This window comes from Balaenoptera musculus, chromosome 20 (genome assembly GCF_009873245.2).
Source record: "Balaenoptera musculus isolate JJ_BM4_2016_0621 chromosome 20, mBalMus1.pri.v3, whole genome shotgun sequence".
Lineage (NCBI taxonomy): Eukaryota > Metazoa > Chordata > Mammalia > Artiodactyla > Balaenopteridae > Balaenoptera > Balaenoptera musculus.
This window is the reverse complement of record NC_045804.1, coordinates 10884505-10907971: the sequence shown is the minus strand read 5'-3', so window position 1 is coordinate 10907971 and position 23467 is coordinate 10884505. Positions and strand designations below refer to the sequence as shown.

Here is a 23467-nt window from a genome sequence, read left to right as displayed (position 1 = left end):
CCCATAAAATCGACTGTCGTGAAAATGTTCAATGACAAGGAACTTTTCGTACACAAAGTCTCATGTTAAGGCAAGCTTAAAAAAAAAAAAGAGGGGCAAGCTTGCACAGCAAGAAACCAACACAACATCGTAAGGCAATTATACTCCAATAAAAATTAATTAAAAAGAAAAAAAAAGGAGAAAGCTTTCCAAAACGACATACAAAAGCCGGACCCTGTGACCTTGTCAGGTGGAACCAGGCACAGAAAGCCCAGTGCAGCGGTGTCAGAGCAGGATTGAGGGCTTCCTCGCTTCTTTGTGGGTTTTGCATTTCTGAAATGTTTTAGAATAAATAAAATTTTCTCTCATATTCAGAAAAAAAGTTTTATTTTTCTGCTGAAAGTTTAAAATTACTTTGTAGAACATTTTCCCTTTAAACTGCAGAGAAGGCATAGGTAGCAGGGGCTCAGGAATCAGTGTGGGGGGAGGAGCCCTGGCTGGAGGAGGGGGCGGGACAAGGGGGCAGACAAGGAGGTCTGTGTTCATGCACCTGTGTGGTCTTATCTCAGGCATTAGGCTTCCAGACGCAGCCAGGGGTTCACATCCCCCTGGACTTGCTCCTGTAAGCTGGGAATCTGGATTTAACCCAAGCTGGGAGTGGGGGCAGGAGCAGAGACCTGGGTTTCCAGTTTTACTTGGAGGAGTAAGCCCAATGTGGGAATACGGGTTCGCGTTCACTGACACTGCCTTTGCAAGTGGAAGACTCACCGAAATGCAACTGGAAACGCTGGCATTTGACTTGGTTTAAACTGCTGGGTGGCTAAAAAAAAAAAAATTCCTACAATGCTGGCCTGTCTGTTTCTCTTAACTGGTGTCTCTGAGGGTAGAAAGATTTGAAGTCCCTGATGATACACAAAACTGATCTCCTCCTTGGGGTGGGCACTCTCTAGGGCCCGGATGACTCCAGCCTGTTGCTGATGGACCGGCTGACCTTGAGCAGGGCCTCCTGGAACTGGGGGTACTCGTCCTTCACGTGGTGGAGGATGGTGCTGATGCTGGCCAGGCGGTCGTCCAGCCGCTTGAGCTCTGCCAGCAGTGATTGCTTATTGCGGAGCAGGAAGCTGTACCGCCCGTCCTTCACGGCCTGCAGGTGCTTGAGGCGTGACTGCAGGGCCACGAGCGTGGAAAGGTTCTTGGGTGGGACAAGAGACCCCGTGTCAGGCTATGCACATTAAAAAGAGGACACCCACTGGGCTGGCACGAACTCCAACTCAAGGACATGCCAGAGGAGAACTTTGCAGGAACGAACAGCTGAGGGTGCCGAGTCTCCCGATCCAGGCAAAGAGGCTGACATGCATGGGGTGGAGCCTGGACCCTCCCTCACCCGCCGTCCAACCTGCCAGGTGCCAGGCCCGGCGCCCACCACTCCCATCTCAGCTGGTCAGGCCCCAAACCCTGCAGCCCTGCTTGACCCCTCTCTTCTGCTCACACCACCACATCCAATCCAGCAGGAAATCCCACTGGGGCGACTTTGAAATTATATGCAGAATCTGACGGCTTCGCACTAGCCCCAGGCTACCCCTGTTCCGTGCATCCCCATCCTCCTTAAGTACCATGATGGCCTCCAAACAGGTTCCCGTGTCCAATCTGGCCCTCCCATTCCATACTCAACATCAGAGCCGAGCGATCCCGATAACCCCCAAGTTACTCCTCCCCCCACCAACCACCTCCCCTGAGGGAGAAGCCATAGTCATAGGGTGCACCCCCAAGCGTGCAAGCCCAGGGCCCTTGGGCAGTCTCCCGCTCCTGCTGTACCTGGTGCCCCCCTACCTGGGGGTGCTCACTCCCTTGCTCCCTGCAAGTCTTGACTCCAATGTTGCTTCCCCTGTGTGGCCACCTCAGACCACCCTACTTACAAGTGCAGCCCCCATCCACCCGATGCTCCTTCTCTGCTCCCTGTTTCTCCGGAGTATCTATATCACCATCAGATATATGGTATCTTTTTTCTTATTAGTTTTGTTTATCACCTGCCCTCCCGCCCTCAGAAGGAGGGCAGGGATTGTCACCTTTTCTATTCTAGTCTGTTGCCCTGGCACCCAGGACAGTGCCGGCCCATGGAGACTTCATGGGAAACATGAGGTGGACGACAGCAGTAGGCAGTGCTGTGATCAGCCTGGGCTTAGCTGGGCCGGAACGGGCCTTGCTGCTGGGTTCCTGTGGCCCTGGTGGCCCTGGGGACTTGCCTACCTGTCGCTTGAGGGCTGCCAGCTGGTACAGGTCAGCTTCGAGCTCGTCGGCCTTGGCCTGCATCCTTGACAGCTGCTCCTGTTTCTCCAGGAGGGAGTCGCTCACGGATTTTTGAGTTTCTTCCAGTTCTAGGATGGTTTGGGTGCACTCCTCGGTGGCCTGGGGGGTTAGACAGGAGCATCCTGGGACCCTGCCCACCGGTTATTCAGCCGACAGAGCAGAGTCAGGCTGGGAGGACCCCCAGGACCCTCTATGCACATGATCCAGGAGGATTCCCAAAGAGGGGGTGCAGGAGAGTATTGGGGGTGGGGAGGCCAGCAAGGGAGCCCTGGCCGGACCCTCTGTGGGGTGGGGCGGAGAGGAGTCCGTCACCAAGCTGGGCAGAGGAGGCCCCTGGGGAGCCACGAGGGGTCGAGAGGGATGGACGCCAGGAGTGGCCAACGCGACAGAGAAGTGCACAAACCAGGCCCGGAAAAGGCCCCTCTGCGCCTCCAGTAACATCCAAATGAGCAGTTGGATCAAGTCTGTCATTTTCGGCTACCTTCCGTCATACAGGGCTCCCCCTACAGGGGCTATTCCAACATTCTCCATTCAGTCCTCTGGGTGATGCCACGAGGTGAGGACCCATTTCACAGGTCAGTAAACAGAGGTACAGAGAGGTCGGACAACGTGCCTGAGCCATGAGTGGAAGAACAGGGCTGGGACCCACGGTGGGGCTCCGAGGCCGCTTTCTGTCTCATGTAACCCTTGCCTCTCAGGGAGGGGTCACTGCTCCTATCTCCACTGGCAGACGAGGAAATTCAGGCATGGAAGGTTTCTATACGCACTGAGGCCACATAGCTGGTCAGCAGGGGCTGAGGGAAGTCTGAGCCCAGAGCCCAGCCTGGTGATCACAAAAGGAGGGGGCACTGGGGCCATATAGCTGGTCCCCGCTCAGGGCAGGGCACACACCACATGCTCAGTCGATGTGGCCTGGTGGATGGGGACATGGGCTCGAGTGGGTGCCCTCCACGTTCCCACTGGCCCATCCCCAGCACCCACTTGGGGTCAGTGACACAGGGACTCGTGCCCTTCACCAGCACTCCATACTTCCCTGATGCCATTTCTGTGAGGCAGGAAGGTGGAGAAATAGGGCCACCTCCAGTCCTAAGCTGCACCCTCCCTATATAGATCTTCTGTTAAACCCAAGACAAACTCCCAAAGAGAGCCCCTATCAGAGCAGGACGTTAGGGGCACTCGGGAAACACCTACTGATCTGGCACCCACTGTATCTTGACCCAGAACCAGCACGTGGGGTGTGAGGCTCAGGCTTTTGTCCCCAGCACAGAAGAAAGCAGCTTGTCTGATTCTGCACCCGAGCTCCTTCCATCCCCCCAGCCCCCACTGTCACTTCTCTGTCTCCTAAAACAGCCCTGACACAGCAGCTGTGACCATAGCTCTGGGAATGAGGGGAAGAAGAAGAGGCGGTGAGGCAGGTGGGGCAGGGAGCGACCCACCAAGAAGCAGGCAGGAAGGACAGAGTGAAATCGCAGCCCAAGCTGGGGAAAGTACATCAGAAATACGGCCCTGGCCAGTAATGTCTGCACGCCTGCCAGCGGGGCTGGTGACACAGGCTGAGCGCCTGTGGACAGGTGGCCCGCAGCATGGCCCCTTCCCAGTCGCTCGGCTCCCCTACCTTGTGAATGTCCCTGATCTTCCGTCTCAGCTCGGTCTGCTTGTGGTGGAAGTCTGTGCGGGTGAGCAGATTCTTGTCCATCTTGCACTGCCCCTCGGCCCGGGTGGAGATGGTCTCTCTGCGGGCGACAGCCAGCTCCATGTCCCGGATCATCTTCTCCTGCTGCTTCAGCAGTTGGCCGTGCTTGACCTGGGTGCACAGGGCAGAGGGACCTCCCACCACATCCAACTGAACCATCAGGGAACCCACAAGGGTGATGTCCCCAGGGGAGAAAGGAACCTGGGGGCTTAGTCAACTGGTCAGAGTGATTTAAGGTCCATGTAAAGAACACCAGGCAAACAGGGCAACGCTGAGAAACCGTCAGAGACCAGGGCAGGTGGGGCGACATGAGGACAAGATGTGGCCCGGGGTTGGGTCCTGGAGCAGAAGAAGGACATTAGCCAAAAAAAACGGTGAACTCTGGTTAGAATTTGTAGTTTGGTTAACTGTATTGCACCAAGGTTAATTTCCTCATTAGGAAAAACGCACAGTGGCTTTGTGAGATGGTGGCGTGAAGGGCCTATGGGGCCTGGGGCTGGGGGCTGGGTCGTGGTGGGAGCCGGGCCGCGAGGGGCGCCAGGGAGCTTTCTGCAGGGGTGGACGTGCTCTACGTCTCCACGGGGTGGTGGCTGCATACGTGTGCACTGGACATTTAAAATAAGTTCATGTTACTGCATGTAAGTTGTTCCTCAATAAAGTTGATTCAAAATAACAAAAGGATAGACAGGCAGGAATCCCCAAGTTAAGTTAGGAGTGGTGGTGGGACGCCTAGCCCACGAGGTTTAAAACAGAGCAAGAGTGACAGTAACCAAATGCTCTGCGCTGGCGCGAGCCCGTCAGAATAACTGTCACAGCAGAGCAGAGATGCAGGACAAGGATGGCATCCTCATCTCCATCTATGTGATCAACGTGGCCGTTCAAATCAGTGAGAGAAGCACAGATCATCTGATACATGCTGCTGGCATAACTCACTCCCCAGCAGAGAGAAAATAGAGATGGACCCCTATTCACAACATACCCCCAAACAAATTCCAGGTGGCTTCAAGATCTAAGTATGTGCAAACAATTGAAAAAACTCAGGAATCTGTTTGTGTAACCTCGAGTTGGGGAACCTTCTTAACAGTACAGGAGACCCAGGAGCCATACAGGAAAAGACTGATACACAACTAAACACTAAACACATTCTGAGCGGAAAGAGACCATAAAAAAAATGTGTAAAGGCAAGCAGTAGACCAGAGGTAACGTTTAGAATAGGTATTAAAGACAGGGGTTATTAACCCCAATATACAAGGAGGTCCTAAAAATTGCTAAGAAATAAGAAACAGGAAAATCAGGCAAAGATATAAACAGGCAACCTCCCGAGGAGGAAACGCCAAAACACACACACACATATACACACAGGCACACGCGTGTGCTCAGTCCCCCACGTGTAAACCAGCAACGCAAATCCACTGAGAAACCCCTTTTCATGCAGTGGGTCGTCAAATATTATAGACCGATAAACAAATGAGTGACTTTAGCAAAATCACAGGAACAAAGTCAATGTACAAAAGTCCATTGTATTTCTGTACCTTAACAATGAGAAACTGGAATTTGAAAATTTTAGAAAGTACCATTTACAATAGCACCAGAAAACACGAAACACTTAGGTATAAATCTAACAAAACATATGCAAGACCCGAATGCTGAAGACAAAACACTAACAAGGGAAATCAAACAAGACCAAGTAAATGGGGAGACAGATACACCTGCTCATGGGCTGGAAAACTCAGCAATGCTAAGGTGTCAATTCTCTCTAAATTGATCTGTAGCCTCAAATCCCAATCGTGATACCCACAGGAACTTTTGTAGAAACTGACAGGCTGATTTTCAATGTTTTTGGAAAGGAAAAAGATATTGAATAGATAAGACAATTTTGTAAAAAAGAACAATGTTGGGGGAATCACATTGGACAGAGCCACAGAAATCAAGACCGTGTGGATTTGGGCTCTTGGATCAGTGGACACAGCAGAGGGCCCAGAAACAGACCCACGAAAACAAATATGGTCACTGATTTCCACAAGGGTATCATTGTAACAATTGTTTATAGTGACAAAACAACAAACTGGAAACAATCTGAATCTTCACATCAACCTAGGAATGTTTCATTAAATTCTGTTATATCCATAGTATAATCTGCAACTGTTAAAGAAAGATAATGTCTGTATTACTTTTTAAAAAAATAAGTTGCTGAATTATATGTACTATTTTTGTTAAGGAAAACAAAACAAAACAAAACCACAACTAGGAGGGAATGGGGCAGTAGCCCCATCCGTCCATGTATGTGTGTGTGTGTGTGCACGTGCCTGTGTGGGTGTAAGCTCTGTGGTAGAGGGTTTGACCTGCTGCAGCTTCTGCGGTTTGAAAAGTCAGTTAAATGGAGTGTTTTTTTAAAAACTTATCAGCAGTAGATGCATTTGATCAGAATTCCTCTGGACTCAATAGCTAGCGGGGTTATTATTAACCACGTAATTGTAAAAGTGATGTCACATTTGTTTTTATTCCCTGCTCTCATTTGTATCCTTAAGGCCCTGAACCTTTGGCTCAGTGACAGCCTGTGATTTAATTACCAGCCTTTTCTCAAGGGAATGAAATCCAGCTAAAGATGACAGTAGAGAGAAAACATGGCTCGGAAGGAAAAGGTGGGTGTGTTCCTTGAACCCTTTTACTGAGTGAGAGTCTTTCTGGTCCAACGGTGGGATACATCTCACAAATGGGTCATGAGATTGGGGGGTGGGGGGGCGTGTCACAGCCAGTGTTTAAAAATACTGGAGTGCATTGCTTGCACAGACTGAGGGTAAAATAGTAGTTCATGAATACTGTGCAGACAGCTGTGTGTCCTGTAATCATTTCGGTGCAGTAAGAACAAGAATTGCACAGGCCCTGACGCAGGAGGTCGGCAAGGGGAACAGCGAGTTTCCTTGTGCTTGGGCTGCAGGCTGCTGTGCCTGAGTGGTTTCCTCCCAGGACCCCGAGCTCCCAGGCTCCCCACACCTCCCTCCTCCCACCCACCTTCATCCTGTGGATCTCGGCCTTCATGGCCCGGATCTCTGTCTGGCCCGTCTCGGAATCCACTGAGGCGCGCATCTCTTTTGCCAGTTGGATTTTTTTGTCCCAAAGCATGATCTGGTGTCTTTAAGGGAAGGAGAGGCAGTGTAAGAGCTGGAGAACGAAGGGGTTTTCTTTCTGATGCTTCGGTGAGCACTGTGTGCTGTGCTTGGGGCGGGCTCCGAGCACAAGGAGCAATGTCTGTAATGGGCTACGGGAGACCCTCGCCTTCCCGTCCATGAGGGGCGCCCTCGCCTAGCAGGTGGCCTGGTTAATTTGCAGGCACCTAGGCAAGGGTTTAAATAGAAACAAATGTTACCATTCTGGGACCAGAAGGTGAACTCAACCCCAGTGCCCACCACCCTCACTGGGGGGCCGGGGGGGAGCGGAGGAGAAAACAGATATGTAACTTTAGGAGAAACTGAGAAAAGCAAATATAAGTGATAGCAAAAGCCTAGATAGACGAAGAGCCTGAAAGCTATTAAAGTGTTAGCAAAGACACATGCCCCCCACCCCCTGTGGTCTGAATGTTTGTGTCCCCACCCCCCAAAATCCACATGTTGGAATCCTTACGCCAAGTCTTGGGATGGTGATGAGGTCATGAGGGTGGAACCCCCATGAATGGGATTAGTGCCCTCATGAAAGACACCCCACAGATCTCCCCCTCTCCTGCCACCCTGTGAGGACACAGCAAGGAGTCTGCAACCCAGAAGAGAGCCCTCACACGACCATGTAGGTACCCTGATCTCAGACTTCCAGCCTCCAGAACTGTGAGCAATAAATTCCTGTTTATTGTTTATAAGCCCCAGTCTGTGGTGTTCCGTTGTAGCAGCCTGGGGGGACTAAGATCCTCTGCAAGCTCCAGGTGGTGTTATGTGTAGATTCTGTCAAACCACAGGGAGGGGATGATCCCTTTGACACTCAGCCCCTTGGCAATCACATGGCACCAATCAGGGTGCATGCATACAGTACCCGCTCAGGAGCCCTTGCAACTGGAGATACAGATCTATGTGCACCAACGGGGAAGGACATCCACAGAAAAATATAAGGTTACTTCAAAGGGGGACATAGAGACCAATCTCATTTTTGTTTAAAAAAAAAAATGAAAGAAATACACAGAGAAAATGGTAAAGTAAGAGGGTTGGATTAAGTGTGATTCTCCTTTCTACTCTGCACATAGTGTTACGGTTTAAAATGCTTACCGTTGGGTCTGGATTACTCTTACAATCAGGCACCAGAAAGATCATACAGTTTTAAAAAAGTCTGTCCCAAAGGAAGCCATTCTGTTTCCAGCGACCACGATCATGGGTCTGGCGGGAGGGCTGCCCTGAGCGCAGGAGACAAGAACCCCACTCTTCCCCGGGATCCCCCTCGGGTCCCAGAGCCGCCCCCACCTCCCGGGCCGGTTTACGTGGACGGTGGCCTCCCACGGCTCCGTGGGGCAGCGACCCTGGGACCGGAGGCGCCCGGCACTCACTCCGCCTCCACCAGGCTGTTGAGCACGGCAGCCTTCTCCTCCCTGAGCTCGTTCAGCTTCTCCTGCATTTCGATGGTCTCTCGCTCCGAGGCCTGCATGGGGAGGGGGCGGCTGAGGGTGGGGCTGAGGGCAGCGCACACCTGTTCCCCTGCCCTGCCCCCTGCCTGCCCACCGCGGGCAGGAGCTCAAGGTGGAGCCCACCTTGAGCGCGCGCACGAACTCGCCCTCGGTGGCCAGGTTGCCCTGCTGCAGCTCCTCGGCGCTGCATCGGTTCTGGTTCATCAGCACGTTGAGCTTCTTCAGGTCGCTGTCCAGGTCCCTCATGTGCCGCTCGATCTGCTTCTGCTCCTTCTTCTCCTGGTCGATCTTGTCTGCGGGGAGGGCGGCCGGGGGTCGGGGGTGGTCCCTGGGGGTAGTGATCCGGGTCTGTGCCCAGAGCGCCCTACGGCCCCGCCGACCTTCGGGCACCCCCGCCCAGCCAGAGGAGGCCAAAGGGTACAGGGTTGGCGCTCAGACACCAAGCCCCTAGGAAAGACCAGCCAAGCTCAGGGGCAGGGCCGGAAAGCAACGACCCTGACCACCAACAGGGGGGTTTGGGTGGCCCAAGGGCAGGAGCAGCAGGCGGCAGGACCTCCGGGGAGAAGTGGGCATGACGCGTTCAGGCCGAGTGGGCCCTGGACACCAGGCAGCACTTCCTGTGGGGCTGCAGGGCTGGGCTGACCAGGTGGGACCAGGTGGGACCGGGACACCACAGCAGGTGCTGTGGAGGGGGCTGGGCAGGGGAGCTCACTTTCTATCCGTAGTTTCTTCTGCTCCAGGATGTGGATGTCCTTCTTGGACATGTCCAGGGAGGCCAGGTGCTCCTCGCGCTCCTGCGTGACCGTCACCATCTCCTGCTGCAGTCGGAGCCAGGTCACCTGGGCCTGCGTCACGCCAGCGTTGTGCTCCTCGATCAGCTTGGTCAGCCTCTTGATCTCCAGCTCCAGGGGCCCCACTTCTTCCCCCTGAAAGTGATGTTCACCAGAAAGCAGAATGAGCCTCTAAATCTGGGTGGGCTGCCGAGGTTGGGGACCCCTGAGATCATGTGTCTGTACGACGAGTAGGGGGTCTTTACTCAGAGGGACCAGGGACCCTGTCACTGGGTCCCCTCCCCTGAGGGCCCAGGCCATATGGCCTGACCTGCTGTGGGAGATATGGGTCTGGGGGTCTGTGACCCCTTCCCCTCCCTCCACTGGCCGGGCCCCACCATGCCCCAGTCTTGGGGCAGGGGCAGCAGGGCCTCTGTCACCCAAAGGGGCTTTGCAAATTGTCTTTTAACAGCACACTGTCATGGGTTAGGGTCTTTACTCCCTTGGAATCCACTCAGGTTGCAGCTCTGAGACTGCACTCTGGTGTCGAGGTCTACCTGAGTGCGCCCCCAGCTGCCCATTCTGCTCTGGGACTTGAAACTGTTGGTGGGTTCCTCAGGTCAGCGATACCTGGATAATCTGTAGGACTTCAAGCCCCAAACTCATCAGACCACTTCACTCAGAGCTGCAGTCAGTGGGTGAGATCCCGCCTGCTGCCTGTCTTCGCATAGCCCGTGGGCCGCACAAAAAAATCAGAAGAGAATTTTGTGCCAGGCGGAAGTTATATGGAATTCAAACTTCAGGGACCCTAAGTTAGGTTCTACTGCACACAGCCACACCTGTCTGTTTACGTACTGCCTGTGGCTCCTCCTCATAGCCGCTGGGGTGAGGGGTTGCAACAGAGACCATCTGGCCTGTAACACCTGAAATACTGACTATCTGGCCCAACAGAGAAGGTCTGCAGACAGCCCCTGAGTCAGAGCATTCTGCACAGACACATGTGCTTCACCTGTAAGATCGGCGGGACAGGAACGCGTGTGTCCTACGTGAGTTCGTTTCTGAACATAAGAAGTTCCTGAAATGGCCAGGCATAGATATCAACCCGAGCGGCCTCTCCCGGCCCTGGGGTCTTACCCCGAGTTCAGAAATCATCTGCTCCAGCTGCTTGTTCAAAAAGTTGATGAGGCCTTGCTTTCTCTCAATCAGGATTGTGCGCCTGGAGATTTCATTTTCACTGTTTGTGATGAGGTCGTTGACTTTTTTCACTTCCTTGTCCAGCTCGGCCAGTGTCTTCTGATGCATGTCCAGCCTGCAGCTGGTGTTCGTGATGTCCAGGGTGGTCTGAGCAATGTCACCGTCAATCTTGGAATGATGTGTCACCTGAATTAGCAGAAGGAAACATGTCTGAACTTTTTTTCTCTTTCTGGGAGGCTCCAAATGAGCTGGTTGGCTTCTTGTTTCCTTGATCCTCCGGGTATTCATCTGGAGAAATTCCAAAACATAATCAGGAGAGGAGGATGTTGGCTTTCTCTCCACCTCATGACCTGTCAAAGGACCTACTTGTTGGAACCCTAATGATTTCTCACAAAAAAAGAAGGCTAACATTATTGTCTCTTCTTATCAAACAAACAGTAACGTGCATTGAAATGGGGAAATGTGAAAATACAGATGATCACCCATAAATCTGCCACACAGCTAGCCAGCATCACTATTTAGAATCTATCCTGCTTTCCCGACTTTGTATATAAACCCCTCCCCCCCACCACCAAAAGAAAAACAGGATCACACTCTACATATAGGTTTGTAAGCCACTTTGCAATTTGACAAATTTCACGTCATGTCATTTTTAATGGCTGTGTAATACTCAGTCATATTTGTAACAGAGATTAGGAAGCAAGTCACAGCTGTCCCTGGGAATGTCATCTGTTCCACAATGATCATGGGGCACTGCTCTTGACAGCTCGTGTGTTTTGGTGAGGAAAACCAAGATGCCTGCCTTCTTTGAGCTTGTCAATCTGTTATCAACATTCCGACTCTAAATAATGCTGTGACAAACACCAACTTCTAATTTCTATTTGATGGGACAAATGTCCTTACATTTCACTGGAAAAGCTGGACACAGTCCTTGAGAGAAAAGATTGTACTGTGGGGTGTCACTTGCCACTTGGCCGGAGGCTTGTGACCCTGGGGCTCTCGCCAACCTTGGTTCTGGGGGTGGGAGCTTCGGCCCAGGGCAGAAATGCCCAGGGCTCCTCGGGGCTGCCACTGTCCTGAAGGCTGGGCCAGCCCACCCTGCCTCCTCTGTTGGCTTCCTAAGACAGATTTGCTCCATTCTTTCCTACAATGGAGGGTTGATCATACGGATACTTGTGAGAATCAGGGAGGGAGGCAGCTCGGGCTCACTTTGGGATCAGGGCCCTTTTCCCCGAGCTGTGGCTCTGCCTTGACCTTGCTAGCCAGCCCCTCTCCATTGGTTGCCCACTAGTTCCTGCCCACGCAAATCCTCAGCTCTCTACCAGCCTGTGGCTCCCATCAACTCCTAGTCTCCCAGGGTCATCTCTGCCCCTCCCCACATGACCCCAGCTGGCTCTGTCACACATGCACTCTCTGACCAGCCATCGTGCATGGCTTTCCAGGACATTCCTAGGTTTAAAGCCAGACCCTGCCAGCATCTCAAGTCACCCAGCTCCTTGCGGTCACACCTTGGCCCCTCTGGCCCCTCTGAGCTCTGGCTATCCACCTGTCCCTTTCTTTGCCAAGACCATCCAAGGTCAATGGGTCTTCACAGGGGCCCTGCCTTCCTCTCTACCCCAGTGCTAGCCACCCTGGAAGGGCTTCAGTTCCTAAGTCCCCTTTCAGCCACCAACCAGGCCAACCAGAGCACCCCGACCTCCCCTCAGTCCCCTCGGGCTGTTTGTCCCCTTTGTTGAGACCACCCTGGCCTCCTCCTGGGACATCAGTACTGCTCCTGAACTAACTGTGTAGGCCCCATGGTTCACCTGTGCCTGCCCTCCCTCTGGACCCAGCTGTGGATGATTCTGTCCCTCCACAATCTCTGCTCCTTGTCCCAGATATGCCCACCCTGTCTGCCACCAGCCCATGGGGTGTAATGAGCAGTTCGGGAAAAGTGCCCCCTTTCCAGAGCTGGACTTGCATCTGCTGGCTATTGTTGTAACAAATGCTGGCCCAGGACTCTTTACTGCCCTCCTGTGGACATGGGTGGTAGTACACCTGCCACCCACCAATTGTTGCAACAGATGCTGGACCAGGATTTTACTGCCGTCCTGTGGACATGGGTGGTAGTCCCAGATATGCCCACCCTGTCTGCCACCAGCCCACGGGGTGTAATGCGCAGTTTGGGAAAAGTGCCCCCTTTCCAGAGCTGGACTTGCATCTGCTGGCTATTGTTGCAACAAATGCTGGCCCAGGAATCTTTACTGCCCTCCTGTGGACATGGGTGGTAGTAATGGGCTGCCCACCAATTGTTGTAACAAATGCTGGCCTGGGACTCTTTACTGCCCTCCTGTGGACATGGGTGGTAGTAATGGGCTGCCCACCAATTGTTGTAACAAATGCTGGCCTGGGACTCTTTACTGTCCTCCTGTGGACATGGGTGGTAGTACATGGGCTGCCCACCAATTGTTGCAACAAATGCTGGCCCGGGACTCTTTACTGCCCTCCTGTGGACATGGGTGGTAGTACACCTGCCACCCACCAGTTGTTGCAACAGATGCTGGACCAGGATTTTACTGCCATCCTGTGGACATGGGTGGTGGTATACTTGCTGTCCACCAACTGTTGCAACAAATGCTGGACTAGGACTCCTTATTGCCCTCCTGTGGACATGGGTGGTAGGACATGTGCCACCCACCAATTGCAACAAATGCTGACCCAGGACTCTTTACTGCCCTCCTGTGGACATGGGTGGTAGTACACCTGCTGCCCACCAATTGTTGCAACAGATGCTGGACCAGGACTTTACTGCCCTCCTGTGGACATCAGTGGTAGTACACATGCCGCCCATCAATTGTTCCAATGAACGCTGGCCCAGAACTCTCTACTGCTCTCCTGTGGGCTTGGGTGGTAGTACACCTGCTGCCCACCAATTGTTGCAACAAATGCTGGACCTGGACTCCTTATTGCCCTCTTGTGGACATGAGTGGTAGTACATGTGCCGCCTACGTGGGTGGCTGGGGAAGAGGGACACCTGGGGGCCAGGGGACCGGCCTCTGTGGTGCTGCAGCAGGGCCGGGCAGGTTTACTTCACACCCACCACACTCCATAGCTTCTCCAGTACACACTGCCCCCCACCCCCAGTTTTGCTCCCAGCAGGTAGTCTTGCCCCCACTTCCCAGAATAAGAACTGGAAATACTCCACCAGCATCAGCTAGGGCATCTCAAGGAGATCCAGGCATGGGTGGTCTTGGTTCCAGCCCTGTCTCCCTGGTTCCTTGGCACACCAGGCCAGGAGCGAGCTGGTCTCCTCCCAGGTGTCTGGGAGGGGTGAGGTGCTTCAGGCTGCTAGCCAGATAGACAGCAGCCCCGAGGCAGGGGTTCACATCACAGGAAGAGCCAAAGAAGAAACTATTTAAGTAACAAATTGCTTTTCTAAGGACACAGGGACCCCCCCCCACTCAGAGAAAAGCAAGACCCCTGGGGGAGCAGGAGAGAGCTCATGACAGGGGTAGTGGAGGGGGTCCCCAGGCCAGGTGGGCCAATCACATTCACTCAGGACCTCCAGGCACACCCTGGGGAGGCAGAGGCTTGGGCAACTCCACAATCCATTTAAAATGTTCCTACCAATTTGACCAGGGTTTCTGCTGCAGCAATTTATCCTCAGACATGTGGACAAACATGTGTGAGCAAGCATGTTCAGTGCTGAGTTATTTATAAAGTTTAAAACCTAGAAACAACCTGAAGTGTCTAATGAGAGAACTGTTGAACAAAACACATACATTTGTAGGATGAAATGTGATGCATAAGCCAACATGTACTTTTTCTAAGAATATTTAATGGAAAATGTTATGTTGAATGTGGTCAATAATGTAAAATAAAACACTACATACATAGTGAAAAATTCATTGACAACTACACTTGTTTGTGCACTTTTCTCTCTGTGTTGTATTTCATTAAAGTTAATGTAAATGGATTAGAGTGGATTAAAAACTGGTATATAGTAAGAGTCCTATGTCCTCTAGGGTTGTGTGTGCACAGGTGTCTTCACACGTGTGTTCATGTATGTGAACATGTTGCACAAATGTGTGCATGTTGGCGTGTGTGTGAACAAGTGTGCGTGTGTTTGCTCACATGTGGGGATGTGTGCACGTGGGGATGTGTATGTGCACGTGTGTTTCTGTGTGTCTTTGTGTGTATGAGTATGACCGTGTGTGTTTCGAAAAATTTCCAGAGGAAATACACCACAATTTCAGAAGAGATTATCTCTGGATGGTGGGACTGCAGCTGTCTTATTTTCCTCCTATGCCTTTTTGTACTTCTAGGTTTTCTACAATAAAAATGCTTTCCTTTTCAACTAGAAAAAAATGAAAGATGAATGAACATGCTGAGTGCCCCTTGCTCCCGCCCATTCCCCCGCATGTGGTCTGTTCCCTGAGAGAGGCGCCCCAATGCCTGCTCTCCCTGAGGGCACCTGCCTTTCGAGGCCCAGGTGTGTGCAGGTGGCATACCAGGTTGGTCTTTTCCTTCTGGAGCTTCAGGATGAGCTGGTGGAAGGACTTGGTCATCTTGTTGGAGGTCACGTGCTCTTGCAGCTTCTCCACGATGGAGGCATCCATCTTCCTCCTCAGCTCCAGCTCATGCTGGATGGTCTGGTGGAGAGTCTGCAATTCGCCCATGGTTGCCCTGTATTCCTGGAAAGGAAGAGCTAGAGGGTGGGTGCTGTGAAGGAGGTCGGGGAGGCTTGCCCTGCGGGTGGGAGACATGACCGTACCATGTGGGCCTTGCCCAGTGTGTCCTCCGTGTCCAGCAGGGTGAGCCTGTAGGTGTTGAACTCGTTCTGCAGGGCCTCCTCCTTGGCCAGGCACTGCGAAGTCAGTTTCTGCATCAGGCTGGTTTCTGTCTCTGCCCGGTTCAGGATACTGGCCAGCTTCTCGTTCTTTTCTTCCTCCTTTATGATGGATTTCTTGTAGGCTTCGAGCTCGCCATCCATGGACTTGACCTGATGCTGGCATTCGCTGCCAAAATTGAAAGAGCAAAGCTAGGACATCGGAACACCAATGTGTATGGTGGTCCCTGCTCAGAGGAAGCTCACAGAGTGGAGAGAAAGAAATTAGGAAACCAACTCTTTTAATAGTAGTCGAATCTTTTTTTTTAAATTTTTTATGACGTTCGCATATTATTTATTTATTTATTTATTATTTTTTGGCTGCACCGCATGGCATGTGGGATCTTAGTTCCCTGACCAGAGATCCAACCCACACCTCCTGCAGTGGAAGCATGGAGTCTTAACCACTGGACTGCCGGGGAAGTCCCAATAGTAATCGAATCTTGACTAATATTTTCTAATGTATTAGAACTATTATCCGGGACTTCCCTGGCAGTCCAGTGGTTGGGGCTCCATTCTTCCACTGTAGGGGGCATGGGTTCAATCCCTAGTTGGGGAACTAGGATCCTGCATGCTGTGCAGCCAAAAATAAAAAATAAAAATAAAAATAAAAGTTAAAAGAACTATTATCCATCTCAAGTCCAAGTCTAAAACTCTTCTAATATTGTGATTATGGGAGGGGGAAAGGGCAGGAAACTGTTGCCTTGTGCTTGTGGGTGGGGAATGGTTGGCGCCAGCCCATCTCCTTTAGTCATGACCATAACCCTGGAAAGGATATGCTGTTATCTCAGTTTTGTACTCGTGAACACGAAGCTTAAAGCATTTGAGGCACACAGTGAATGGTGTGGCTGGGAGGAACACAGGTGGCTGTCTCTTCAAATCCCCTCAGCATACTGGTCATGGAAATACCCATAAGTAATGTCAAGGTAAAAAATGCAGATCCTGGATAATGGAATTTGCATTTTTGTGTGTGAGACATTTTTTCCCTTTCATTCTGTGCTGTCCTGCTGTACTTTAAGCATGCTTTTCTCTACTTATGGTATCTTATCCTTTGAATAAGTTCTTATTCAACAATTCAAAAAGTACTTTCTTCTTGAACTAGAATAATACCTTCCATATTTTTCTCACATCTATTCCTGGGCCTTGAACTCTCTTCCCCAAGCAACCTGTTACTGTCTCTTAAATGTCTTGCCAGATATATTTTGTGCATATATAAACATTATGTTTGTGGGTGTTTATGTATTTCTCTCCACTTAAAAAATTACAAGTGGAAGCTTAGTATATCCTATTCTGCACCTTACTTTTTCTTGTGTTGTATCTTAGAGATATTCATTATCAGTGTACATAGAAATTGCCTTAATTCTTTTCAATGACCAGATAGTATTTTAAATATCTCATTGGTATATGATTAGGCTCTATCCAGTTTTCTGTTCTTTCCCCAATTTCACCAGTATAGCAATAAACACCTGCACACATTAAAAAAAAAAAAAAAGATACTGAAGAGATATGCTGTGTTCACGCAGCAGAAGATTCAATATTATGAAGGTGTCAATTCTCCTCAAACTGCTCTATAGTCTCAATGCATTTCCAATCTCAATGCCAGTAGGCATTTTTCCCCCAGAAATTGACAAGCTAATTCTAAAATTCATATGGAAATCCAAAGGACCTAGAATAGCCAAAATAAGTTTGTAAAAGAAGAAAAAGGACTCCCAGTGTCTGATTTAGAGACTTTCTATAAAGCTGTACTTATGAAGACAATGTGGTATTGGTGAAAGACAAATAGATCAATAGAACAGGATGGAGAGTGTACACACACACACACACACACACACACAACTGACTGATTTCTGACAAAGGTGCCACAGTATTTCAGTGGAGAAAGGATGGTCTTTTCACCAAGGGTGCTAAGACAACTGGAGATGGACATGCAAAAAAAGACTGAACCTCAGACCATAATAAAATTAACTTGAAATAGATCATATACCTAAATGGAAGAGCTAAAATTATCAAACTTTAGCAGAAAACATAGAGAAAATCTTTATGACTCTAGGTCAGGCAAAGATTTCTTAGAGAGGACATAAAAAGCATGAACTATGAAAGAAAAAAATTAATAAATTGGAATTCATCAAAATTTAAAACTTTGGCTCTTCAAAAAACACTGTTAAGAGAATGAAATTACAAGCCAGCCTGGGGAAAAATATTTTCAAAATACACATCTGGTAAAGGACTTGTATCCAGAACATATGAGATGAGAACTCATAACTCAATAATCAGATAAACCACTCAGTTTAAAAATGAGCAAAAGAATAAAATACCTAGGAATAAACCTATGTAAGAAGGCAAAAGACCTGTACTCTGAAAACTAAAAGACACTGATGAAAGAAATTGAAGATGACACAAACAGATGGAAAGATATACTATGTTCTTGGATTGGAAGAATGAATATTGCTAAAATGACCATACTGCCCAAGGCAATCTACACATTCAATGTGATCCTTATCGAATCACCAATGGCATTTTTCACAGAATTGGAACCAAAAGTTTCAAAATTTGTATGAAAACACAAAATATCCTGAATAGCCAAAACAATCTTAAGAAAGAAGAACAGAGTTGGAGGAATCACACTCCCTGACTTCAGACTACACTACAAAGCTACAGTAATCAAAACAGTATGGTACTGGCACAGTAAAAAAGACACATAGATCAATGGAACAGAATAGAGAGCCCAGAAATAAACCCACATACTTATGGTCAATTAATCTATGACAAAGGAGGCGTGAATATACAATGGAGAATAGACATTCTCTTCAATAAGTAGTGCTGGGAAAACTGGACAGCTACTTGTAAAAGAATGAATTAGAACATTCTCTAACACCATATACAAAAATAAACTCAAAATGGGTTAAAGACTTAAATGTAAGACTGGATACTATAAAACTCCTAGAGGAAAACATAGGCAGAACACTCTTTGACATAAATTACAGCAATATTTTTTTGGATCTATCTCCTAGAGTAATGGAAACAAAAGCAAAAATAAACAAATGGGACCTAGTTAAACTTAAAAGGTTTTTCCCAGCAAAGGAAACCATAAACAAAACAAAAAGACAACCTACAGACTGGGAGGAAATATTTGCAAATGATGTGACTGACAGGGGATTAATTTCCAATATATACAAACAGCTCAAACAGCTCAACATAAAAAAAACAAACAACCCAATCAAAAAATGGGCAGAAGATCTAAATAGACATTTCTCCAAAGAAGACATACAGATGGCCAACAGGCACATGAAAAGATGCTCAACATTGCTAATAATCAGAGAAATGTAAATCAAAACTACAATGAGGTATCACCTCACACCAGTCAGAACGGTCATCATCAAAAAGTCTACAAATAATAAATGATGGAGAGGGTGTGGAGAAAAATTTACATTCCACTGTTGGTAGGAATGTAAATTGCTGCAGCCACTATGGAAAACAGTATGGATGTTCCTTAAAAAACTAAAAATAGAGTTACCATATGATCCAGCAATCCCACTCCTGGGCATATATCCAGAAAAGACAAAAACTCTAATTCAGAAAGATTCCTGCACCCCAGTGTTTATAGCAGCACTGTTTACAATAGACAAGACATGGAAACAACCTAAATGTCTATCGACAGATGAATGGATAAAGAAGATGTGGTATGTGTGTATGTATATATATATATATATATATATATACACATACATACACATATGGACACACACACATATATATGCAATTACTCAGCCATAAAAAGAATGAAATAATGCCACTTGCAACTACATGGATGGACCTAGAGATTATCATACTAAGCGAAGTAAGTCAGTCGGAGAAAGACAAATATATGATATCACTTATACGTGGAATCTAAAAAAATGATACATATGAACTTATTTATGAACTTATTTACAAAACAGAAATAGACTCACAGACATAGAAGACAAACTTACGGTTACCAAAGGGAAAGGGGGTAGAGAGATACATTGGGAATTTGGGATTAACAGATATATAGATAAACGATAGCACAGGGAACTATATTCAATACCTTGTAATAACCTACAATGGAAAAGTATATATATATATCTGAATCACTTTGCTGTATACCTGAAACATTGTAAATAACTATACTTCAATTTTTAAAAATGAGCAAAAGACACCTTTTATCAGAGAAGATATATGCATGGCAAATACTCACATGAAAAGACGCTCAATATCATTGGTCATTAGGAAGATGCAAATTAAAATCTCGACAGGACACCACAACATATCTACTAATGGCTAAAATTTAAATGACGGCACTATTAAGTGTTGGTGAGGATGAGAATGGCTGGGAATCTCAAACGCTGCCAAAGTGTTTCCCAAAGTGGTCTGTTCCATTTTGCATTCCCACACCAAGACCTGCACACAATGTCACAGCAGCTCTGGTCATGCTACCGTCCAAACTGGAAACAACCAAATGTTGATATATCCACACGAGGGACTACTACTCAGCAACTGATCTTGTAACATCAGGCTGACTCTCAAAGCACTGTGCAAAGTGAAAAAAAAGCTAGACAAGAAAAGCTACGTATTGTGTGATCCTGTTTATATGACATTCTAGAAATGACCAAACTATAGGAACAGAAAGCAGATCAGGGTTGCTGGGGGCTGGAGGTGGGAAGAGGTACTGACTTCTGGGATGCAGGAAATAGCTGATATCTTGAGTGTATGATGGCTACTTGCGTCTGTCCATTTGCTGAACTGAACTGTGCTCTGAAAAAGGATAACTTTTTACATAACACTAATAATTTACATAATAAATTTGTACATAAATTATCCTCAATAAACCAAACTTTTAAAAGTTACTCATTTTCTTTTTTAGGAAGTAGAAGCCTTATAAATACCTAGAATTTGACAATAACAACAACAATAAGACATCCAATATTTATGACACAAATCTGAACACTCAGTAAAACATGCATGGGGGAAAAGACACCAGAATGCTAGCTAATCAACTGTCATTGTCACAAAAGGAGAAAGACTGTGGTATTTTAAATCTTTATCTCTGTTTTTCTAATTTCCTGTAATGTGATCACTTACCCTTGATAAAAATTATTTTTAAAAAAGACACACTTGGGAATCCCCTGGCGGTCCAGTGGTCCAGGACTCGGCACTTTCACTGCTGTGGCTCGGGTTCAATCCTTGATCAGGGAACTAAGATCCCACAAGACCCACAGAATGGCCAAAAATAAAAAAAGTAATAAAATAAAAAAGACACTCTTTAAAAATGTCCTTCATAGAGAACAAACTGGTGGTTGCCAAGGGGGAGGGGGTTGGGGGAGGGATGGAGTGGGAGGTTGGGGTTAGCAGATATAAGTTTTTATATATAGGATGGATAAACAACAAGGTCCTACTGTAGAGCACAGGGAACTATAGTCAATATCCCATGATAAACCATAATGGAAAAGAATATTTAAAAAATGTCTACATATGTATAACTGAATCACTTTGCTGTACAGCAGAAATTAACACAACATTGTAAATCAACTGTACTTCAATTAAAAAATTGATTAAAAAAAGTCCTTGATTAACAGATACCAGTGGAAAATAAACAGAATGAAAAGAACTGGTGGAATCTAGAATATGCCTGAAGCTTGGCCCAATCCATCTGAGGATTAAGAGGGAACCTGTTACAGGATCTCAAGGCGATAAAGCTGACAGATTAACACCCAGCAGAGGTGCTGAGCCCTGCCTGTCCCACACGTTTCCTGTCAGGAGGTATGACAGAGGCAGATACCAGGGCACAAGGGGACCTGTTTGTGTCCCTATCCCTGAGAGGGTGTAAATTCTAGGCAGGGTATCCCCCCCATCCCAAGTTAAGCACAGTATAGTCTTTGTATTTTCTGGCTTGTTCTGAGATGTTTCACATGGAAATGACCCATTTGCTTTGAATGTATGACTTTCAGTGTTTGCTGCAGCCTCAACATGATTCTTCACCTGTGGTTGGGAGGCACTCCTAATGCGACTTTGTCACTAACTACAAAGATTCCGTAGGAGCTGCTGCCTTTCAAGTCTCTGTGTGGTAGGGACCCACAATAATAGAATATGATTGCTTACACACACACACACACACACACACATACACAAAACACACACACACAGGAAGTGCTGGACAATGGGGGGGTCCCTGTGGGGGGCACAGGCCATGAAACTCCCAGCCTCAACCTTACTCAAGGTCGACGTTGGGCAGGAGGAAAAAGCTGCCCACAGGCCAAGGCCTCTCCTGCACCAAACACAGGACAGCATTGAGGGGGCAGACACAGCGGGAGTGGGCAGGCCAGCAGCCCCAGGGGGCAGGGTAGAGAGGAGCCCAACCCCACAGCCCTGAGCCCGCCCGGTTCCTCCACCTGCGTGTTTAAAGGGAAAGCAGATCCTTAGCCGGACTTTGCCTGGACAATTCCATGATTCTCCCTTTGGCTTTCTCTCATCGACTCAGGGAAATGAAGGAAACGAGTATTTTTAATCCAGCATTACCCATGTAAAATGGCTTGTTTTAAAAACAATCAGTCCCTCCGTTTCTGTTTTTCTGAGGTCGAGTCGAGCTATGATGTGCTCGCTCCAGAACCGGCTTCCACATCTGGGCCCCAAGCACCCTGGAGGTTTGGGGAATTCAGGCAGTGCTGTGTCTGGAAGCCTCTGTCTCCAGCACCCCGCCCAGGCTACACGTCCAGCCCTCGCTAGAAGTGAGAGGGGAACGCGAGGGGGGCCTCTTCCTTCCCTTTTCAGGGAGATTAAAGCAGGATTTCGGATGGAACTCAGCCCTCGGCAGAACAATAGAGAAGGGATGAAGTTTCTGCACACAGGTGGTGAAACTGCAAATCAAAGGGACACCTTTATCTGCCCAAGATAAATACCCCTTTTTCTTTCTCTCTCTCTCTCACTGTTTCTCCTTAATCCTCCCAGGAAATCTGAGCATGAAAGCTTTGCTGCCCTGGTGCTACGGAAAGTTTGAAAGGATTTAAGAAACACTGAAATCTGGGTGAACAATAAGGGGGCTTCAGGGCGGAAGCTGGGGCCGAAGGGCTGCGGGGCTGCAGGTGCACCCCTTTGTCCCAGGAGAGCCGAGGATGGGCACTCCATGCTCACCTGTGAGGAGCTGGGCGTGGAGTCCACTCCGCACCTGCCTCCGCATTCCCACACTTGTCACGAGCTCTCCCCGCTCGCCCAGACACCCCCGTGGTCCTGAGCCACCTGGCCCACCTCCATGGCAACCAGAAGGGCCGCCTGTACCTGAGTGCCTCTTGGATGGTCTTGTGAGCCTCGTCGCGATGCTTCATGCCCACCAGGCTGGTGGCCCACTGCTGCAGGATGCGCTTTTTCTCCATGTTGATGGCATCTATTTCCGTGCAGGCCTGCAGTGGAGCGTTGAGGTTACTTGGATGTTGGTCTTATGTCATTAAGCTCAGAGCCCCAAAAGGATGTCGGAGAGCCCCGAGCTTCCTGAATCATCTTCCTTCTCTGTTACCCAGGCTTTTCTTTATCTGCATCAGCAGAAGGACACATGTCAAATTAAACATGGCTCTAAAGACCTGTCTAACACCTGCCTGAGCCTTGAGCCCCAGCTGTGACACGGGAACAGTAACAGTACCCACATCCTGCGGCCGTCGGATCAGAGGGGATGGTGCCTGTACACCCAGCACGTTCTTAGCTCGACCACAATTGCTGTGTCGTGTGGTGCTCAGAATGTCCTGATGGTCATTTCAGTGGAATCATTGCAATGTTAGCAAGTTGGCCTCGTGCTGATTCCTGGAAGGGGCACTGAGTGGGAGCTCGGGTGAGACCCCCATTAGGCCATGAGCATCTCTGTGGAGGTGATGAGTCCCAGCAGCGTCTGCTCTTGGTGGATGTGCATGGTAGATGCTGGAGGAAGTCAGAGTGGCCTTGAACACTCACAGGGACGATAAAAGGGTGGAGCTGGACGTGAAAGGAGGCGTCACCCCTGGGGATCCCACTCTCAGGTGTCAGGGCTTTAAAAAATCATCTATTCATTATTA

At 48.8% G+C, this 23467-nt stretch overlaps 1 protein-coding gene across 1 annotated transcript in view; it reads right to left on the bottom strand.

The window, feature by feature from the left end:
* Positions 1–416: 416 nt before the first annotated feature.
* CCDC40 (coiled-coil domain containing 40) overlaps positions 417–23467 on the bottom strand; it is a 42418-nt gene continuing 19367 nt past the window's right edge. Inside the window, exons 10-20 of the mRNA XM_036837061.1 lie at positions 22704–22825; positions 15300–15543; positions 15037–15219; positions 10487–10732; positions 9295–9508; positions 8706–8875; positions 8505–8596; positions 6992–7112; positions 3902–4090; positions 2227–2385; positions 417–1171 (exon numbers count right to left, since the gene is read on the bottom strand). Coding sequence (XP_036692956.1) covers positions 926–1171; positions 2227–2385; positions 3902–4090; positions 6992–7112; positions 8505–8596; positions 8706–8875; positions 9295–9508; positions 10487–10732; positions 15037–15219; positions 15300–15543; positions 22704–22825 — 1986 coding nt within the window. The 3' untranslated portion in view covers positions 417–925. The remainder of the gene's footprint in view (positions 1172–2226; positions 2386–3901; positions 4091–6991; positions 7113–8504; positions 8597–8705; positions 8876–9294; positions 9509–10486; positions 10733–15036; positions 15220–15299; positions 15544–22703; positions 22826–23467) is intronic.